General features: G+C 39.4%; 2 protein-coding genes across 2 annotated transcripts; both read left to right on the forward strand.

The window, feature by feature from the left end:
* The first annotated feature begins 1,528 nt into the window (after positions 1–1,528).
* Positions 1,529–8,703, forward strand: etfb (electron transfer flavoprotein subunit beta). The gene is made up of 7 exons (XM_030749903.1): positions 1,529–1,663; positions 2,969–3,127; positions 3,532–3,690; positions 3,811–3,873; positions 4,451–4,609; positions 4,797–5,011; positions 8,092–8,703. Exons 1-6 carry the CDS (start codon positions 1,610–1,612, stop codon positions 4,965–4,967), a joined length of 765 nt encoding a protein of 254 aa, XP_030605763.1. The 5' UTR covers positions 1,529–1,609; the 3' UTR covers positions 4,968–5,011; positions 8,092–8,703.
* A 729-nt stretch (positions 8,704–9,432) lies between these two features.
* vsig10l (V-set and immunoglobulin domain containing 10 like) lies at positions 9,433–16,976 on the forward strand. The gene is made up of 12 exons (XM_030750657.1): positions 9,433–9,567; positions 10,153–10,482; positions 10,916–11,194; positions 11,299–11,559; positions 11,809–12,055; positions 12,160–12,434; positions 13,271–13,363; positions 14,568–14,786; positions 14,887–15,006; positions 15,096–15,136; positions 15,392–15,466; positions 16,743–16,976. Exons 1-12 carry the CDS (start codon positions 9,540–9,542, stop codon positions 16,815–16,817), a joined length of 2,043 nt encoding a protein of 680 aa, XP_030606517.1. The 5' UTR covers positions 9,433–9,539; the 3' UTR covers positions 16,818–16,976.
* Positions 16,977–20,361: the final 3,385 nt, after the last annotated feature.

The raw sequence follows: 20,361 nt of genomic DNA on the forward strand, positions 1-20,361 counted from the left end.
TCATCTCCACCCTTTCCACTCTGCTTGCACTCTCTTCTTCACCTCTCTTGTGTCTGTTGCTTTGGATGGTTGACCCCAGATATTTAAACTCATCTAGCTTCACTACCTCTCCTCCTTGCATCTTCACTGTTACACCTGTCTCCCTCTCAGCCACACATGTATTCTGTCTTTCTTCTATTGACTTTCATTCCTCTTCTCTTCGGAGCATACCGCCACTTCTCCAGGCTCTCTTCCACTACAGATCATTGTCATCTGCAAACAACATAGTCCACAGAGACTCCTGCCTGACATCGCCACCACCACTTCCTGTACTTTTTTCGCCAGATGCTCTTCTTGAGGCAATCCTACTCAGTTTCCGGGCTTGGGACCGGTGTTGTGCCAAAAAGTGATCGGCTGCCATAAAGTGATTTTTGATGTTTCTATGTGCTTTTATGTGTATTGTCTTTGCTTATATTGGTGAATAGAGTGTAGTCAATAGGATTTATGAAGGGCTTAAATATAAAATAAAGAAATGACCTGTTTTTCAAGTATGTTTATGACTCTGCATTATTGCACATACATTATAATAAATCCAGTCCTCTTTGGTCACGTAGAGTATCTTTATAGAGTGTAATGTTATATTTGTTTTGATTTCTGCTGCCCTCTTGGCCAGATTTCTCTTTAAAATCTGACCAATCACAGTTTTTACCCTGATAAATAAAGAATATATAAAAGTTGCTGCCAAAAACTGATTGCGGCTTCTACCTTGTGACAGAAATGTTGTTTCTCACTCAAAATGGCTTAATATCATTCACAAGAGAAATGTTTGACATATTTTTCACAGATTATAGGTCAGCAAGTCATTTACAACAGTTTAAATATGGGCAATCATTTTCTGGCAATCACTTTTTGGCAGACGATCACTTTTTGGCACAACACCGGCAGTAGGAGTACACTGACTTGTGGCTAATTAAATATACAAATACAATTTACAAATACAGTAAAACACATGACCTATGAATACACTTTTCCCCACTTATTTTTGATATTAAAAGAAACATTCTCATAGGAACACCCAGGCGTGATTAAAAGACTAATCTGAAAATTTAAAAAAAAAGATCGTCATAAATCAATAAGTAATCGTTCGACGCTCAGTTGCTTTGACCCTCATTATGTCACTGTTATCCATGAACTTTGCCCCAGATAAAGCGGAACTGTTCTTCTCTGGGTTTTGTTTTTGACATAGATAGATAGCGAGCACCGCAGGTGTTTGTTGTAATCCACTCATTTTAAGCAAGTTTATCAATAAGACAATCAATAACGTGACATTGTAAATAATTTTAGACCCTTGCACCAACAACCGAAATAAGTTTGAGCTTTCATTCAGTCACTAAAACCGGGGCAACCGACGATTTTTTGATGAATTTAGCAACCGTCTTACACGCATGCCAGTCAATCGGAACGCAGAACGCTGTGTAATGTCAGCATTTCATTGGCTGGAGTGGGGGGCGGTCACGTCAGTCCCTGCTCTGGTTTCACCATGAAATAATTCCGACTCTTCTTGAGTGAAGGTTCATTGCGGTGACTGTGTTGCGTTAGCTGTTTGTCATCTTTAAACATTTCAGCTGCAATGTCTGGCCGTGTCCTCGTCGGAGTTAAGCGTGTCATTGACTACGCAGTTAAGGTAATATCTTCTGTCAAATCACCTGAATTTTTTTTTTTTTCACGTTTTAAAAAGTATTTTTTCTTTGCTCACTGATTTGACATTCTGTGTTCTGCTAGCTAATGTTAGCCAGCAGTCTTCAGCTGGTTGTGGCACAAGAACAACATCACACCACTGACTGGTCTTTTTTTTTTTTTTTTTTTGGACAGAAACGTTGTTAGTCTCTAGCTGAGGAGCTGAGTTTGTGCTTAGCAGGGCAGCAAACTACTTTTGGCAGGTCTTCCATGCAAACGGCGCAGCGTCTTTCGCAGATCTTAAAGTACCCTGTAAGTTAGCGTAGTGTGTTACAGGAACACAGTAATTAAAATGCAAATACTTTTTACCTTTTAATATTCTCCTTGAATCAATAAGCGATATCAGCTGGTGCATACAGCAAGAGCAGTCCTGCCTCAGCTGCCCTCAGCAGGATCTGCACAGCGACAAGGCGGCTGTGATCGTGCACATATTCAGCTGTTTGATAGGAAGAGGTGTCAGTACTTATTCAGAACATTACCCCTTTTTCTCTTTAAAATTGTCTGTGGTTTGGGGGAAATACACATATGTGCTTGTTATGTCATGTTTTCATGATATGGTCATATTTTATCAGCTGTGTTTTATATATTGGTCTGACTGATTATTGCATATTTAAAATGGTAAGCATTCTGTATATGTGAAGATGCATTACATGGACCTTTTTGAATTAGCAGCTGTTTGTATGTTTATTACAAAACGGATTCTCAGAAATGTTAGAGCCACTTCATGCAATGCCAACAACAACAATATGCTGCAGATATCCTGACAACACTTGGGGAAGACCTTTTCCACAACATACCCTCCCAATCCTAAAACAAAACCCCCAAAACAACTTGAGTCCATCAATATGTTTTTTCCTAGTCTGACATAGAAGAGCTTGACTTTTTGGCAAATTACACATTAACTACATTAAAGCAAGGTCCTATCACCCACTGCCATCACCAGTATTACCTGGAAGAGTCAAGGTCATGATAAAAGCACATTAATGCCAAGGGTTTGGGAATTAGAACTAATTAATGTAGACATTTTTAAAAAAAACAAGAGCGATGGAAGTTTTTACCAGCTATATTGCTTCTGTTTAAACATCAATCATAAGATGTGTTTACATTTAATACACTGCATTGGCTCACTGCATGTTTGTCACTGTGTCTGACAGGTTACTTTGATTGATAGATACTTTATTGATCCCGTAAGGGAAATTATGAATCTAGCTCGCCTGCAGTTACTCTGTGCCATTGCCTTGTTTCTTCACAGATTCGCGTGAAGCCGGACAACACTGGCGTGGTGACGGATGGTGTTAAGCACTCAATGAACCCCTTCTGTGAGATTGCTGTGGAGGAGGCGGTCAAGCTGAAAGAGAAAAAGCTTATTAAGGAGGTTGTGGCTGTCAGCTGTGGGCCACAGCAGTCACAGGTGATTGATCTGGAACCATATTCTGCAGTCCTGTCTTGCTGACTAATTTTCTCGAGATATGCAATGTAATTTAACAAACTGACTACTTTTTAGAGTTCTTTCTAGTTTAAACTGAAGCTAGAAATGTTCTTTTCTGCTGAGCTTCAACTTTTAACAAGAGTTGATATACTCTAATTATACAAATATATTTTTGTACATATATAATTTCAGGCCTGTCATGTAAAAACAAACGAAAAACCTTTGAAATCCCATGCATATAAACTGTTAGACTCACTGTAATTAACCAGAAAGTAGTTAAGATATATCATATTTATGTCAATATAATTGGAAGGGCATCATCAAACATGTTTCTCTACCCCTCCAAAAAATACAGGTTCTCTTAGACATATTTTTCCCTCACTCAGGAGACCATCCGTACTGCTCTTGCCATGGGGGCTGACCGTGGCATTCATGTGGAAGTGAGTGGGAAAGACTATGAAAACCTGGGACCCCTTCAGGTCTCCAAGATCCTGGCAGCTTTGGCCAAAAAGGAGGATGCTCAGCTTATCCTCCTTGGCAAACAGGTTAAAGATTTTAATTAATTTTTATTGATATCCTACTGTAAAAATCACTTTTTTTTTTATTACTCTAAAGAATACTTGCACTGCTGTTAAATTGTTTAATAACTTGTGTTTATTCCACAGGCCATTGATGATGATTGCAATCAGACTGGCCAGATGACAGCAGCTTTACTGGACTGGGCTCAGGTGAGTTAGATAATCTAAAATAACAACACTGAGATTCTAAGCATCTAGCTCTGAAGTCATTTAGATAAAGTTAACATATTTTTGTGTTGTGTAGCGGTGCTGATGTGAGGATATGCTTCTGTTCACACTAGCCTTCATTAACCTTATCAACATTAGTGAAGGCTAGTTTGAGTCAGTAAGATCTACATTGATCCTGCACAACTCAACAAAGCTGGTCAAAAGTTGCTTTATCCATAGAATGAAGTTCTTCTTGCTGGCCAACAGAGTGCGCTTTAATCTGCTTTCTCGCAGTGTACAGGTTAAGCAATTAGATGGAGAAATTAAAATATGAATGCACGCATTTGCCAACAGTTATTTACTCATCTGGATATTGGGGTACATCATTACTGACATTACTACTCTTGTAATCGAGATTATTCATGGTTGAAGTTGTAGTTACACCAGCAAACCAGCAGATGGGACTAACTAACCCGTATGATGGGTAGCAGATGGAAATGGAGGGACTGTTTCTACAAGGGTTCCTATCATATTTGTAATTTTTCATTTTCTGAATGTGTGCTGTATCTTAACATTGCAGGGTACCTTTGCATCAGAGGTGTCACTGGAAGGAGACAAGATTAATTTGGTAAGAGAAATCGATGGTGGCCTGGAGCATATTAAGATCAACACACCAGCAGTGGTCACTGCTGACCTTCGACTCAACACCCCCAGATATGCCACACTGCCTAATATCATGGTAAGCAGCAGGGAATGATTTTCAGAAACACAAGAGGTTAAAAAGTCATTAAGATCATGTTGCTGATTTCTGGGACAAAATTAGAGAGAAATTTTGACCCCATTAACTGCTGGGTTTACTTTTTAAAGTTGCTGTTAGGTAATAAAAATAATAATTTTATCCATCCTTTGTGTGTGACTTATTTCAGAAAGCCAAGAAGAAGAAGATCGCTACCATGAAGCCTGCAGACTTGGGGGTAGACCTGACGTCACGGTTGGAGGTGTTGAAAGTGGAGGAGCCTCCACAGAGGCAGGCAGGGATGAAGGTGGAGACAGTGGAGGACCTGGTGGGCAAACTAAAAGAGGCAGGGAGGATATAGAGGCTTAATCACATAAGCTCAGGAGTGCAGAACCTAACAGAGAGGTGAGTATCAGTTTTTACAAGGTACCATCAGAAAGTTATGGGACTTGGGGCCATAAAAATGTAAAACCTACATCTTTATAGCCATCAGGATCATCTATTCTGGTATGACTAAACACCTTCCAGCACACCTGCTATTTTTTTTAGAGCACTCACTCATTCTGTCCCCTTGGAACTGTGCCTCAGCAGTGCATGCTGGATCTCCTCCACTGTGTTAAAATGGCGATCCTTCAATTTGAGTTTGGTTTTTTTTGGAAATGAACTTAAAGGAAAGTTGCAGAGAGTTGTGCAAATGGTGAGCGATGAATGCCGGTGTAGCCAAAAGCCTCAGCAGCAGTTCAGGGCTTTTGCACCAGATGTTCTCCCTCATCCTTCAGGACGTTACAGTGGAACTCATGAATGTTGAAGAAAGAAACAAGTGTTATCCTGGTGCCATTCCTGAACTATTTCACTGCATTTGGGTTTTGAAATTTTGAACTAATTTGAAACCTTCTGAAAGCTGCTAGTTTGTAGAGGCAGAACCAGGTCTCATCAGTAATCCTCTTCCACATGAAAGTCACGTCACTATGAAGTTGAAAGTTTGCTCTTGGTCTGTAGTGAAATCAAAGTGCGGTGTGAGTGTTACAGATGGGACTTTGAGGCAGCAAACTAAGTGTGTCAGCTGTGTGAACATGCTGCTGGAAATAACACTGCAAATATCCTGCAATAATTTTCAAAGCTGTGATTTTATTATGCCAGTTAGGGCTACATTTGCAATTTTATGTGATAACTTTTTTTTTTTTTACTTAATCAGATGATGGTGTAAAGTTGCCAGATGTCTGCAGATATATGTATATAGCAAACAAAAAAAGCTTAGAATCCTCACATGAGGTGGATGGAGAAAATAGTGGTTTTGTGTGTTAGAAAATGACCTAGAGTGAACTTATTATACACTGCCTGGCCAAAAAAGAAGTTGCCACCTGGATTTAACTAAGCAAATAGGTACGAGCCTCCTACTGGATAATTACTGCATGGGCGATTATCTTTCAGCTGGCAACAAGTTGTTTAACCCCAACTGGTGCAACGAGTTGCTTCTCATTTTTTAAACAACCATGTTGAAAGACACGTGGTCGTGGAAAAGATGTCGGTCTGTTTGAGAAGGGTCAAATCATTGGCATGCATCAAGCAGAGAAAACATCTAAGGAGATTGCAGAAACTACTAAAATTGGGTTAAGAACTGTCCAACGCATTATTAAAACCTGGAGGGACAGTGAGGACCCATCGTCTTCGAGGAAGAAATTGGGCAGAAAAAATCCTGAATGATCGGGGGGAGGAGGCCCCGTGGTAGACCCAGGACACGCTGGAGAGATTGTGTATCTCGGCTGGCCTGGGAACGCCTTGGGGTCCCTCCGGATGGGCTGGAGGAGGTGGCTGGGGAGAGGGAAGCTTGGGCTTCTCTGCTTAGGCTTCTGCCCCCGCGACCCGGCCCCGGATAAGCGGAAGAAAATGGATGGATGGATGGATGATCGTGATCGGCGATCACTTAAACATTTAGTGAAATCAAATCAAAGAAAAACAACAGTAGTACTTAAGGCTATGTTTAATAGTGAAAGTAAGAGCATTTCCACAAGCACAATGCAAAGGGAACTCAAGGGACTGGGACTGAACAGCTGTGTAGCCTTAAGAAAACCACTAATCAGTGAGGCTAACCAGGAAAAAAGGCTTCAATTTGCTAGGGAGCATAAAGATTGGACTCTGGAGCAATGGAAGAAGGTCATGTGGTCTGATGAGTCCAGATTTACCCTGTTCCAGAGTGATGGGTGCATCAGGGTAGGAAGAGAGTCAGGTGAAGTGATGTACCCATCGTGCCTAGTGCCTACTATACAAGCCTGTGGGGGCAGTGCTATGATCTGGGGTTGCTGCAGTTGGTCAGGTCCAGGTTCAGCAACATTATGTGTGCAAAGAATGAGGTCAGCTGACTACCTGAATATACTGAATGACCAGGTTATTCCAGCAATGGATTTTTTTCTTCCCTGATGGCACGGGCATATTCCAAGATGACAATGCCAGGATTCATTGGGCTCGAATTGTGAAAGAGTGGTTCTGGGAGCATTTTCACACATGGATTGGCCACCACAGAGCCCAGACCTCAATCGCACTGAGAATCTTTGGGATGTGTTGGAGAAGGCTTTGCGCAGTGATCAGAATCTGCCATCATCACTGCAAAATCTTGGTGAAAAATTAATGCAACACTGGATGGAAATAAAACTTGTGACATTGCAGAAGCTTATCAAAACAATGCCACAGCGAATGCACGCTGTAATCAAAGCTAAAGTCGGTCCAACGAAATATTAGTGTCGGACCTTTTTTTTTTTTGGCAAGGCAGTGTAGTTCGGGTCTTTTTTAAGCTGCTTTGTGGCCGCTGAGCGGCGTGAGTAAGAAAAAAAGAAGGAAGGCTCAAAACTGTGACTTTTAACCTTAAACATCGGCTGCTATGAGTTTCAGATTAGTTGCAAGTTTATTTATTTTTCGTATTAACTCATTTAATATCACCAGTATCAGTTAGTAGATTTAATACACTTATTGTGTTTCCACCTATATCTCTTACCTGTATTTCTTAAGAATCTTTATATTTTTGTGCAAACTAAATTATATTTGTTTGAAAAAGTTAGGGGCTTGAGGGTCATTTTTATATCATATCAAGTAATTTTAACAGGCCTTTTTTTTTTTTTTTAAGCAATAATGGAACATTTTTAATTTTAAGATTTTCTTGAAAAAGTGACAGTGCATCATTACTGAATTAGTTATAGAACATTGCATACCAAAAATTAATTATCCATGATAAACCTGTATCTACATTTTGATTACAATGTTTTAAGAGTGCGGCAAAATTACCTCTTGTGATGAATGATAGAATTGTTTGTGTAGAGCATTAATATCCTTTTTATATAACAATCTCATCATTTGGAAAAAAAATATCATATTAATTGCGTAGCGGCAAATGATATTATGCGTCTTCTGGTGATTGAAGAAAAAGTAATTAAAGATGTTAATTGCAATGCTTGTCTTGAATTGCTTATCTGTGTTCTCTTCTTTCCTTGCAGGACTCTTTAATGAATAATGGAACTGAATTACTTAAGCCCAACCACAGGACAAGCTTATGTGTTGGTCTAATCCCTCTGTTTGAGACTGTGGCTCCTGAGGATATGCAGGGAGGTACTGATAGGAGTGGAGCAATATTGAGACGCACTGTCCCGCAGTCAGACAAGCCCAGAAGGATCATCTCATCTTTGATATGCATTTGAACTTGCAGAGGTAGTTTGGTTCATAGGACCATAATGCACCTTTTTAAGAGTGGTGTTTATGCAGTCATTTTAAACCAAGACTCTTCCTGTCACTCATGCTGCTGTTTGTATTCACCAGTTTGATGCATTTCAGCTGTTAAATCTTGTATAGCTGTAATCACATGTTAGAGGTGCAGTTTTTGTAAATGATGTATGTAAATACAGAACCACCCAACATGTTGAGTTGATGATGCCTGCGAGCATTTGTGTCTTGACTACTGAAACTGAGTTCAAGTTTTGACTAGACAGTGTCTCTCAGTATGAGCAGGGAACATGATCCTAAATTGGAACTTTACCGTAAGCGCCTCAGTTCTCTTTTAATTGTACAGAACATCACAATAACAATAAAGCAGCCAGTCTTTTTCACATCTACAGCTGTTTCTGTTCTCTTGATTTTTCTTGTGGTCTCACAGTACTGCTAGAGAAATCCTTAACATTTAGTCTGCAACACATGGTTAAAACCTCTGAAATGGGTGCAGCTTTTTTTTTTTATATAATGTTCATTTTGGGACTGGTCGAGAAGTCGTGATTTTTTTTAAAATTTATTTTAGATCTTTCATCTCTAATGTATACCAGTGTTGTTACCATAGAGTAGTAATATAAATTAATAAAAATGGAGTCCACCCTTTCCAGAGAGAATGCAACACAGATTTAGCATTGTTTGTTTAGAATAAAACAGCAAAAGCCTTTTCAAAAACAAGAAAAGGCTGAGAAATTGTAAAAGCAGTCTGAGAATAAAACTTTAGCATTAAGCCAAGATAAATTCTCACAGTGTGAAAAGAGTAACATTTCATAATAAAGTTTTTAAGGGTTTACTGCATAATTTCAAAATATAGCCTAATGATTGTAGTACTTTATAGCACATTTATTCTTTTGATGAAACGTGTTCTTTATTTAGTACTACAAATGTCAGCTTTTTAAGGTCATGGACACCATATAAGAAGCCTGGTGGTAAATGCACATTAGGCTGCAGCAAGTGCATGTGCTAAAAACTGGTACTGTATGAAAACCTACATGGGGAGGTAGGCCTCATGACTTTCCCACATTAGAACACCGTATGACTGCTAAGATGAGGGCCCCAGCTGACACAGGTGTATAGTAGTTCGTAGTAGTTTCTTTCTATCCCTCCTTTAATTAACATACCTGGTATATTAATTAAAGTAGATCCCCGTGTTTGCTGGGTTTTCTCCGGGTTTTCCGGTTTCCGGATGGACGTCAAGTCACATTTTTTCATCTGTAAGCAAATAAAAATAAAGTAGCTATTGTGTGTAATTAGATAAGGGGCGTGCCCTCACGTGCACAATCGCGGCTTTGAGTCAGCACAGGTGAGATACTCGCGCGCCTGGCTGAACGCCGGAGCTTCCTCTGACAGAAGGATACATTAGTTACCGCTTTAGGACTCTGCATGGACGTTTCTTCGCTTGATGTTTTGTTCTGGAAATACAGCTCGAAAATAAGCCAACTCTGTGCTGCAGTTAGCAGGCGCGCTTAAGGTTTGACAAAAATGCCGTGTCGAGAGGAATTCAAGAGATTAAGCGCGGTTTTTCTGGCCATTTTATCTTTTACTTTTCAAGGTTAGATTAAAACGTAGTTACATGTTGTTACATGTTAGTATTACGAAATAACCCGTCATTTGGGGGTTTAAAAAAGGGGGCGACATTGTTCCCGTTTGGAAGATTAAAATTTAAACAACATTAAGTTTTTGTTTTTTTTATGTTTGTTTTGTTTTGTTTTTTGAGGGGACTATGTTAATGTTAGTAGACTTAATGCATGACCTTGCAGTTTCCTGTCTGACCTCGTTGCTTGGCTCCGTCCTGTCAGGTGGCCGCTGTGAGCTGCTGGTTTTGCCTGCTGGCCCCAGTCTGGTGAATGCCTTAGCTGGCAGCAACGTGACTCTGGCTGTCTCCTTCAGTGGTGCCTCAGACCCAGTCGTTACCTGGTTTAAGGGAGTTTTACATATTGCTACATGGACGATAAGCTCCAGTGCTGATCCATCTGTGGCTGGAGCCTTCAGCAGTGTGCTCAGGACTGAGAAAAATGGGTCCCTCACCTTTGTAAATGTTCCACTTAACTATACTGGTGACTACACCATTGAAATTGTTAAATCTGGAATGCCAAGAGTCTCAACTACTTTCACCCTGAAAATATTTGGTGAGTAGGCCTATCTGACCGAGCCCAGTGTAGATGTTCTGTTGATTGTGGTAGGAAGAAGATTTAAAGGCTGTCCTCGTTACAAGTCTGTGGGCTGAATGAAATTTACAGAAAGAGGTCTCAAAAACACTTTAAACGGGTTCAGGGTGAGTTTATCTGTATAGCACATTTTAACGAGACAATGCAAGGCACAACATGAAACAATATAAAAGATCCCTTAGATTAAAAAATATAACTATTTAAGCATTAAACAGCTGTTTTAACACTTGAGATGAACCATACATGGAATGCAAAGAATTGAAATCAGACATCTAAGAAGTTATGCAGTTTATCTTTTAGTATTTGCCACTTTAATGAGACTGATGCATTTGAAAGGGAAAACCAGTACAGTAGATCTACCGATTCTACTCTCCCGTCATGTTTTTATTCACAGAGTACATCCAGAACTTGACTCTGAGCACATGGTCGGGTCTTGTCAAAGAGGGAACTGAGAACTTCACCCTACAGTATAGTATGCTGCAAGGAGTTTACGAGCAACAGAAGTGGTTCTTCAGTGGCACTGAGATAAAAAACAGTTCACGCTATGTTGTGAAAATGGAAGCAAAGAGCCTTGTGATCCTCAGGCCAAACCGAAATGATACAGGAGAGTACGCCGTGTTACTGACAAACCCTTTCAGAAATGCAATGGCAGCTAAAAATGTCACTGTGTGGTGTAAGTTTAACAACTTAAAAATGACAAATTCTTAATCCTTAATATACTTCTAAGTCTATTTATTTATATCCCTGTGTTTTCTTATAACTCTACATGGTGTGTAGATGGACCAGATGAACCCACACTTGAGGCCCATCCACTTCAGCCTTTTTATTTAGCAGGACACTCTGTGAACCTCTCCTGTTGGGCTGATGGATTCCCGCAGCCAGCTGTTGAGTGGGTCTTTGGTGGAGGGATCATTTCCCGCAAAGGAGTCCTAAATCTAACAAATGTACAGACCAGTCAAGGAGGTGTTTACACGTGCATGCTGCTCAATGAAGATACAAAAGAAAGGCGTCAAAAGAACATAACCTTGAATGTTTATGGTATGTGAAAAAACAGAGATTTTATCCTTCAGATGTGTGCATGTAGGTGGCTAGAGTCATAATTCCGCATGTCACCATATTACAGATTTTCTTATGAAATAGTACTCAATCTGTATCGAGTATTATAATTTAGTTTTTTATACTTTGGATTATACATGGCACTCACCCAACATTGTTTACATTTGTCTAAATAAGATATGTAAATGTGCACCCAGACATTAATAGCAGATACATTTTTTCTTGGTACAGAGGGCCCAGCGGGTAACCCGGAGTGCTCGGTGGATTCAGTGAAAGCCATTGACCTGCAGTATCACTGCGTATGGGCGGGGGGAGCCCCACAGGCCCAGCTGTCTTTTCCAGAACTAAGCAACTCCAGCGGTGGAGTAGGGAACTTCAGCGTAACCATCAGTGCCTCCGATAATCTAAATGGGAAAACAATCCAGTGCACGGCAGACCACCCCGTCAAACAGAATAAGTGCAATGTCACTGCAAGCAAGTTTTTGAGTTTTGATTCATAACCCCACCAAGCAGTTTATGCATAATGTGCTTTATTGACTTTACTGGTCAATTCTAAACAAGCGCCTTGTGTTCTCCAGGTAGTCCAGTATGGTTCCTTCCAACTGTGAGAACCACAATTGACTCTGTTGGCAAAATAGTGGTGACTATCCAATGTCTCAGTGAGGCCTTGCCTAGGGCTGTGGTGTCTTGGTTGAGAGGCAGTGAGGCTGTCACCAACGGGTCCATGTACCAGATCAGCAGTAGCACCACACAGCTTATGATGCATCATTACAATGTCAGCAACTTCCTTCTCCAAAACTACACCTGCACATGCAGCAACCCTCTCGGCACCAAGAAAAGAGAAATTTACTTACAAGGTATAACACTGTTGTTCAGTTTTCAGGTAATTCTATTGTTGTATGTATGTCTACTTTTTATAGACATTTATTTCTTACACTGCTGTATTTAACAGATGATGAAAGTTGCTACTTATTATTCTTTTCTGAATGTGGTTTGTGTAAAAAACAAAAGGATGGATACTCAGATCTTTTAATCATCTGCATGATAATGTAAAATTAGTCTATTAGATTAAAAAAAAACAGTCTACATTTACATGTACTAGATAAGTAAAAGTATAAAATTGTATTCAGAAAAATGTATGTAAAATAGTAAAGGAAATATAAGTCAGTTGATTAATTGGTGCAGATGGATGGACACAAATCTGCAACAGCTTTTATAATAGAACAATATAATCACAAATAACTAAAATTGCCTGGTTGTAGCTTCTCACTTCTAAGGCAGTAAACTGTAGATATCTGGCTGTGGACATAAAATGCTATTTGAAGACAATAACTTTGGGTTTAGGCAATACGGGTTTTTCAAATAAAGTTACATTTCTATGAAGCGGAAAGTAGTTGTTATGTAGCTCTACTTAAGGATGAAATATTTAAAGAAAATTTTGACATTTTTGTAGTGACTCTAAAGTTAAATATGTGGATTGATTGTATGAATTCTGCCGCCTTCTTCTTATTTGGAGTTCTGCTTGCATTGCCTGAAACAAAGTCACAATGGGCCCTCAGAAAAAGAGCTAAGTAATACCTGAGACTGCTATTTCCTTTCAAACAAAGCTCTTCAGTTTTGGTGTACTCCCACCTCCCCCCTCTTCTGCCCTTGCTTGATCTCCCCTACTCTCACAATCCCTCTCTTTTTTCAGGACCATCCATCTCACATTCCAGTTTGTTCCCTAACCGAAATGGAACCGTCATCACGTTGACCTGGGAGGTCCCACCTACTTCTGTTCTTACAGGTGATAAACTTAAGCAGCTCTGAAAAGTTCTAGGTTGACAAGAATATACTCTCCTCCCAAAGTATTGGAACAGTGAGGCCAATCCCTTTATTTTTGCTGTAGACTGAAAACCTTTGGGTTTGACATCAAAAATAGGAAACAAAAGATCAACAGCTGAGCTTTTATTTCCAGATATTTACAGCTGGGTCTGCTGATACACAGTTCTGACACACACTTCTTGGCAAATTCCAGGCTGGCCTTCTTATTCTTGTAGCTAATTTGTGGTTTGCATCTTCTGGTGAAGCCTATGCATTTTTGTCCATGATGTCTTCTGTGAACAGCAGATTGTGACACCTTCACTCCTGCCCTCTGGAGGTTGCTTCTGATGTCATTAATAGTTGTTTAAGGGTCTTGTTTTACAGCACTTAAAAAGTTTCTGTAGTTTTCCTTGGTCTACCGGTTCGACATTCGTTACTTAGTACACCAGTGACAACTTTCTTCTTTAGGATGTTCCAAACAATTTTCCATCTTCTCTCAGCTTCACAATTGCTTGTTTTTCTCTCTGGTTTTCATGTTGGTTACTCCAAATCTGAAACTGAGCATAGACAGCGCTATTTATTGTTTGAATAATCAATGTAACAGGACACAACCTGGGCAACAAAACACACCTGTCAGTCACATGTTCCAGTACTTTTGCTCATAAGAAAAATGGGTGGCTTCAGACAAAAGGTGCTATCTTCTGATCTGTGTATCAGATCCAGATGTAAATACCTGGAAATAAAAATTGAGATGTCGATCTTTTGTTTCATATTCAGTGTACAGCAGAAATAAAGGGATTGGCCACACTGTTCCAATACTTTTAGAGGGGAGTGTAAGTCTAAACAAAACACACTGACTCATCCGTCTTGATTTGACATTGCAAAACTCATGAGGAGGCATGCTGACAGGGGTGAAAACAGAAACAGATAAGGGTGTAAATAATAAGTCATCTGTAAACCTGTGTGGGGCTGTGTTTTGGGCAAAATATTTTTAGCAAGAAACTGCTATGAAAATCAAATGCCAGATTTGGTTATGAGTAGTATCGGCTTGTTTATATGTATATATAATTATGTGATTAAATAACCCTCTAACATTGATCAGTGAAATCGTGAGACCTGCTGCAATTATCTGGTTTGCTCTGTCAGCTGTGATGCTACAAAACAGAATTGTGTGTGGTTTTGCAAAGGGTTTGACATCCAAATGAAAGGACCAGACCTCCTGAGTGTAAATCCCCCTCACACTAAAGGCAGCTTGAATGGATACCGCACAATCCAGCAGAAACCTGGTTCCGCCAGGAGTACGGACATCTTTTTCCTTGATCCCAAACTGACCTACTGGTTTCGAGTCATTCCCAAAGCTCGTATGACTGAAGGGGAGCCATCGCAGATCCACAGAACTGGTCCAGGTATAGCATAGTAGTCTGTATGAGACATCTCTTAGCTCATGGCTAATACTGATCCTACAGTAGTAAAATTTTAGTTTACATTTTGTCCTGTTGATGATAGGTAAAAGGCTTAGTGCTTCTGTCATTGCTGGCATTGCAGCTGGAATCCCCTGCAGCATTTTGCTCCTAATTTTGCTGATTGGCCTCATCTTCCTCTGTGTCTACTGCATCAGGAACAGAAGTAGGCAAATTTAAACACTAAATATAAATCACATTTAAAAACACTGACTTGTTTACTTTACTTATTGACTTTTTCTGTGTGTTTTGTAGGCCATCAGCCAAGATATCCAGTTCCCAGAGCAGTCAATAAGGTTTGAAATTCACTAGCCAGCATAATCAACGTGCAGGAATTTATCTGGGTAGCTTTAATAGTTACTGTTAATGGGGAGATTTTGGGGGTAAAATGTCTACCTCACTCTACTTATATTGTTTGTTTAGCAGCCTGCTGTGTGTTATAATACATTTTCATGTTTCAGAGAAAGAAATCCCTTTTATTAGTCCCATCATGTGGAAATTCAGAAATTCACAATGGATTATTTTAATGTGTATTTTTTTGCCACTCACAGGTAAAACACACCCAGCCAAATATCACCGTGAATGACATGCTGAAGCCTCTCCCTGACTACAGCAGGTTACAGAAGGTAAGCTTTCTATATATCAAATAAATATATTTTACCAGTCAAAACCAAAATATGTCTCACATTTTAGGTTCTTCGAAGTAGGCACCTCACTCTGCAGTCCAACTCATCACAAACCACCTCAGTTGGGTTTAGATCAGGTGATTGTGTAGGCCAGGTCATTTGACACAACACTACATCACCCTCTTTCTTGGTCAAATAGCCCTTTCATAGCCTTGAGGTGTGTTTGGGGTCATTGTCCTGTTGAAAAACAAATGATGGTCCTACTAAGCATAAAGCAGATGCAATGCATGTCGCTGCAGAATGCTGTGGTAGCCGTGCTGGTTAAGTGTGCCTTGAATTTTGAATAAATTGCCAACAGTGTCACCAGCAAAGCACCCCCATACCCTCCATACTTCATGGTGGGAACTACACAGGTAGGAACCATCTGCTCACCTTTTCTGCATCTTACAAAGACATGGTGCTTGGAACCAATAATCTCACATTTGGACTCATCAGACCAAAGGACGGATTTCTTCTGGTCTAATGTCCATTCCTTGTGTTCCTTGGCCCAAGCCATTCTCTTCCTCTTGTTCTTCCTCAGAAGTGGCTTCTTTGCAGCAGTTCAACCATAAAGTCCAGATTCATGCAGTCTTCTCTGAACAGCTGATGTTGAGATGTGTGTGCTACTTGAACTCTGTGAAGCATTTAGGTAGGCTCTTATCTGTGGTGCTGTTAACTTTCTGAGGCTGGTAACTCTGATGAACGTATCCTGTGCAACAGCAGGAACTCTTGGTCTTCCTTTCCTGGGGCAGTCCTGATGAGAGCCAGTTTCATCATAACATTTGATGGTTTTTGCGACTGCACTTGAGGATACTTTCACAGTTCTTGAAATCTTTCAGATTGACTGTCCTTCATTTCTTAAAGTAGTGATGGACGGTTGTTTTTCTTTACTTTGTTGAGTAGATCCTTCCATAATATGACTCAAACAGGGCTATTCACTGTATACCAACTCTACCTCTTCACAGCACAACTGATGATCTCAAAACACATTAAGAGGGCAAGAAATTCAAGAAATTAACTCTTGACAGGCACAGCTGTTAACTGAAAGCCATTCCAGATGTGCAAAGCTGTCATCTAAGCAAGAGGTGTCTACTTTGAAGAATCGAAAATATTAAACCTGTTCTTGTTTAACACTTTTTTTTACTAAGGTTCCAAGGTCCAAACCTTTGACTGGTACTGTATATAACTGTTTCCATTTGTTACAGAAAAGGTGTCTTCTCTTTTTTTTTTCTTTTAGAAATTCTCTGAAAAATCTGTGTCTCCACCCACATTTATCCCTCCACCACCTGTCAGACTTGCTACAACTGTCTAAACATCTGTAAAAACATTTGCATTGGTATGCGTGTTAATTTTTGAAAAGCTTGTTCTATTGCTTGTTCCATTTTTTATCTTGTCTTAGGTTGTTGTTTTAAACATTCAAGTAACAATGCAAACATCTTAAAAATGTTAGGTGTTAATATCCCGTGTAGCAGTGTGCTTTCTTTGACCAGCATTAAGGGCCTTTGGCTTTTTGCTATTTTTTACAAATATTGGCATAAAATTCTTCTTAATTTAAACTTTTTAATAAAATCTTAATTTTGGTTTCTGTCTTCCTTTGTTTGTTCTTTGAGTTTTCTGGGGAATTTATAGTCATGGTAAAAACGCCCTTCTTTTTAAATTCTAAGGTTTTACATACCAGGATGTAATGAAAATACTCTGGTTCTTAGCAGTTTTTAAAATCAGGTTAATGATGAACTGCAAAACATGACATATTACATTGTGTCATTTAACAGAAATTAAGCCAAAATGCAGAAGCAGTCCTGTGAAAACTAACAACACCCTTACTGCTCTCATAGAAATTAAGAGAATAGGAGTCAGGTGCTGCTAATCAAGTCCACTTGATTAACTGATCATCAGCAAGTGTGACCACCTCTATAAAAGTTCATAACATTTCAATTAGAAAAAGACTGAACGAGCTTGTTTGGAAGAGTTTCCAGGAGAAAAACCTTCATCTCTTAAAAAAAAAAGAAACAGGGCAGGATGGCTTAGGTTTGCAAAGTTGTAGCTGAACAAACCACAACATTTCTGGAACACTGCCAGGATAAGACCAAAGTTGAGATGTTTGGCTATAATACGCAGCACCACATTTGGAGAAAAACCAAACACTGTACAGCACAAAAACCTAAAACTAACTATCAAGCACAGCGATGGAGGGGTGATGATTTAGACTGGTTTTGCAGCCACAGGACCTGGGTACCTTGCAGTCACTGAGTCAACCGATGAACTCCTCTATATACCAAAGTATTTTGGAGTCAATGTGAGGACATGTGTCCGACAGCTACAGCTGGCCCAAACTGGGTCATCCAACAGGACAATGATCCCAAGCACACCAGCAAATTTATGACAATCAACGTTCATTCTGCCACCCAAGTGAAATACTGTGGTGGGACATTAACTCTCGTGCAGTGTTTGGGTCTGTGGGACCCATTTTCAATGTTTAACAAAAGAAAGATTATGTGATTTATTATTTCAACCTCAGACTCCATGCTTTTGGCTCAGTATAAAATTTATACATTTATGTCTTCACACTGATCACAAAAAGTTTTTGATGTTTCCTGGTGTCAATTCTGGTCTCGTTTCAGTAGCAACAAAAAGAAGAGATGCAATTTTTGTGGGCCTAAGATGAACAGGAAGTCACACACAGCCCCTCAAAATGCCCCTCACGTTCTAAAGCTGGCACAAACGGGCAATTTGTTCAAGGGGGTTGATTGTATAGACTGACATGAATCTATTCAATTGCTAATTAAGTTGAAAGAAGTAAACACCAGCATTCATGAGAAACCTTGATTCATTTATATGTGTTTGAAATAAACATTGTTTTTCTCCCATATCTTGGTTAGGATTGATTTTTATGGGTGTATTAATTAAGATGCTGAATCATGGGGTGTACTTAGTTTTTGTGCACACGGCTTCTGCATTTTGGCTTAGTTTTTGTTAAATAATGACAGCGTGATATGTCATGTTTTTTATTTTATCTGAAGTTATATTTATCTAATTTTAAGACATGGTAATGACTTCATTTTTTCTGACGTCATGATATGTAAAACTTAAGAATTGACTAAGGGTGTACTTTCTTTTTACCATGACCTTAACTATTCTGAGCTTTAGCATTTCTTTAACCCCTTCTTCATGGAGCAAGTAATGAGCTCAGAGGACCTTGTTTTTTTTGTGAATGTGTTTCCTTCTTATAGATTAATTTTGTTTGCATTTTTGCCACTGCAACTATTTGAGGCTTCAGATCAGGTAGATAAGGCCGTCATTATCTGTTTGATTTCCTTCAATGGCGTGCTGGTATGCATATCCTGATCCTCATGCTGTGGTTCACCATTACGTCCCATTATCACTATCACATTTGCTTTGCCTTTGATTAACCTTTTGTTTAGAGTAATTTGGCGAGAGTCAGAATGTGATTTGACACAGTCTGTTTGAATCAGCCTTTGTTATAAAATCATTTAAATACACACAGCTCATCAAAGGTCTTTTGTGTGACCTACTGGAAATTATTCTCTTCTAGCCCAGTGGTAGAGGTGGCATTTGAATAAATATTAATGACAGATCTTTAGCATTACCCACATGCTGCAGCATAATGGAAAGAACTGATGAACACAAATGTACATGGATAAATGTGGCTGAGAGGTGCAATCCAAAGTTATAAAAAGGGCTGTGGGGCTGTTCTAGAAATTCTTCAACATACATGCATTATAATCATTAGTTACTTTTCTGGTCCATAATTATGAAGTAGCTTTTACTTTAAAGCCAGGTCCTCCTGTCTTTACTTTGGGAAACACTGAGGAGAGGACGTGGGTCACAGTGGGACAAGTAGGAGATTTCTTTTCTTTTTCTTTTAATAACCTGTCCTAAAATGACAAAAAGCAAAATGGATACAAAACCAAAAATGTTGTTCTCTGTGCATGAGAGACAGCGTGTGAACGTCTGTGTCTTTGTCACAAAACAAACTTGATAATGAGGGTGAGAATCCACAAAATGCCCCCCCAGGAGACAGAGGCAGACAGAGGAAAATACAAGAGACCCGAATACCAGCTGACACCCAGCAGAACCACCGAGGTACCTGTATCCCCAGACCACAACCCCCAATCGAGCGGGCCAACAGGCACGCCAAAACATCTGGTCACGTGTCCCACATGCGCACACACCTATTTAGGCCACTCACTCACTCACGCACTAACCACACAAGGACACACAAAAAATTAAATCACATCTCAAGGTCAGATAAGTACAATCTCAAGAAGTAAACTGTTCCCTGAATTATGGTGAATTTTAAGACAGTAGCATTAAATTAAAATGCTCACTTAAAGTACATGCATATTTGATACAATACTAGAAAAAAATATAACCTAGTTATTTTACACCACTAGTGGTGACACAGTGATGGAAGGTGGTTAGTGATGGCTCCTCTCAACAATGCTCGTTTCCATCGTGGTGAGCTGAAATTTTACATCTGTGCAGCAGAGGGTGTTCTAGCATCATAACCTGAACATGAACTTGACTAGATGTGAATAAAATATTAATAGAGGAACTGGAAAGTCTGTATTTAAAGTTTTTAGCATCATGAATCTGTATTTTCTGAATGTGACAAGAATTATAAAGATTAGCTCAGTAAAAAAAGTTATATTAAATATTTTAGTGCAAGGTTTAAAAATAATTTTCTGTTCAATGATTTGTTTGGCACCAAAATGTCACACTGCAGAAATCATCTTTGTATCTCTTTACAGGTGACTTATGTTATTGTTTTGCAGGTATATTCTACATGTGTGCCTACAGAATGCATGAGTGCAGAAGAGTGGCTGGCCCACATT

Source organism: Archocentrus centrarchus, chromosome 16 (genome assembly GCF_007364275.1).
Source record: "Archocentrus centrarchus isolate MPI-CPG fArcCen1 chromosome 16, fArcCen1, whole genome shotgun sequence".
NCBI classification, from domain to species: domain Eukaryota; kingdom Metazoa; phylum Chordata; class Actinopteri; order Cichliformes; family Cichlidae; genus Archocentrus; species Archocentrus centrarchus.

Bases quoted from the DNA above. Each gene is read 5' to 3' on its own strand.
- etfb (XM_030749903.1), top strand. From the start codon at position 1,610: ATGTCTGGCCGTGTCCTCGTCGGAGTTAAGCGTGTCATTGACTACGCA. The intron at 1,664-2,968 runs GTAATATCTTCT...GTTTCTTCACAG, and splicing joins TCATTGACTACGCAGTTAAG to ATTCGCGTGAAGCCGGACAA. The intron at 3,691-3,810 runs GTTAAAGATTTT...TTTATTCCACAG, and splicing joins TTATCCTCCTTGGCAAACAG to GCCATTGATGATGATTGCAA.
- vsig10l (XM_030750657.1), top strand. From the start codon at position 9,540: ATGGACGTCAAGTCACATTTTTTCATCT. The intron at 14,787-14,886 runs GTATAGCATAGT...TGTTGATGATAG, and splicing joins GATCCACAGAACTGGTCCAG to GTAAAAGGCTTAGTGCTTCT. The intron at 15,007-15,095 runs GTAGGCAAATTT...TGTGTTTTGTAG, and splicing joins CTACTGCATCAGGAACAGAA to GCCATCAGCCAAGATATCCA.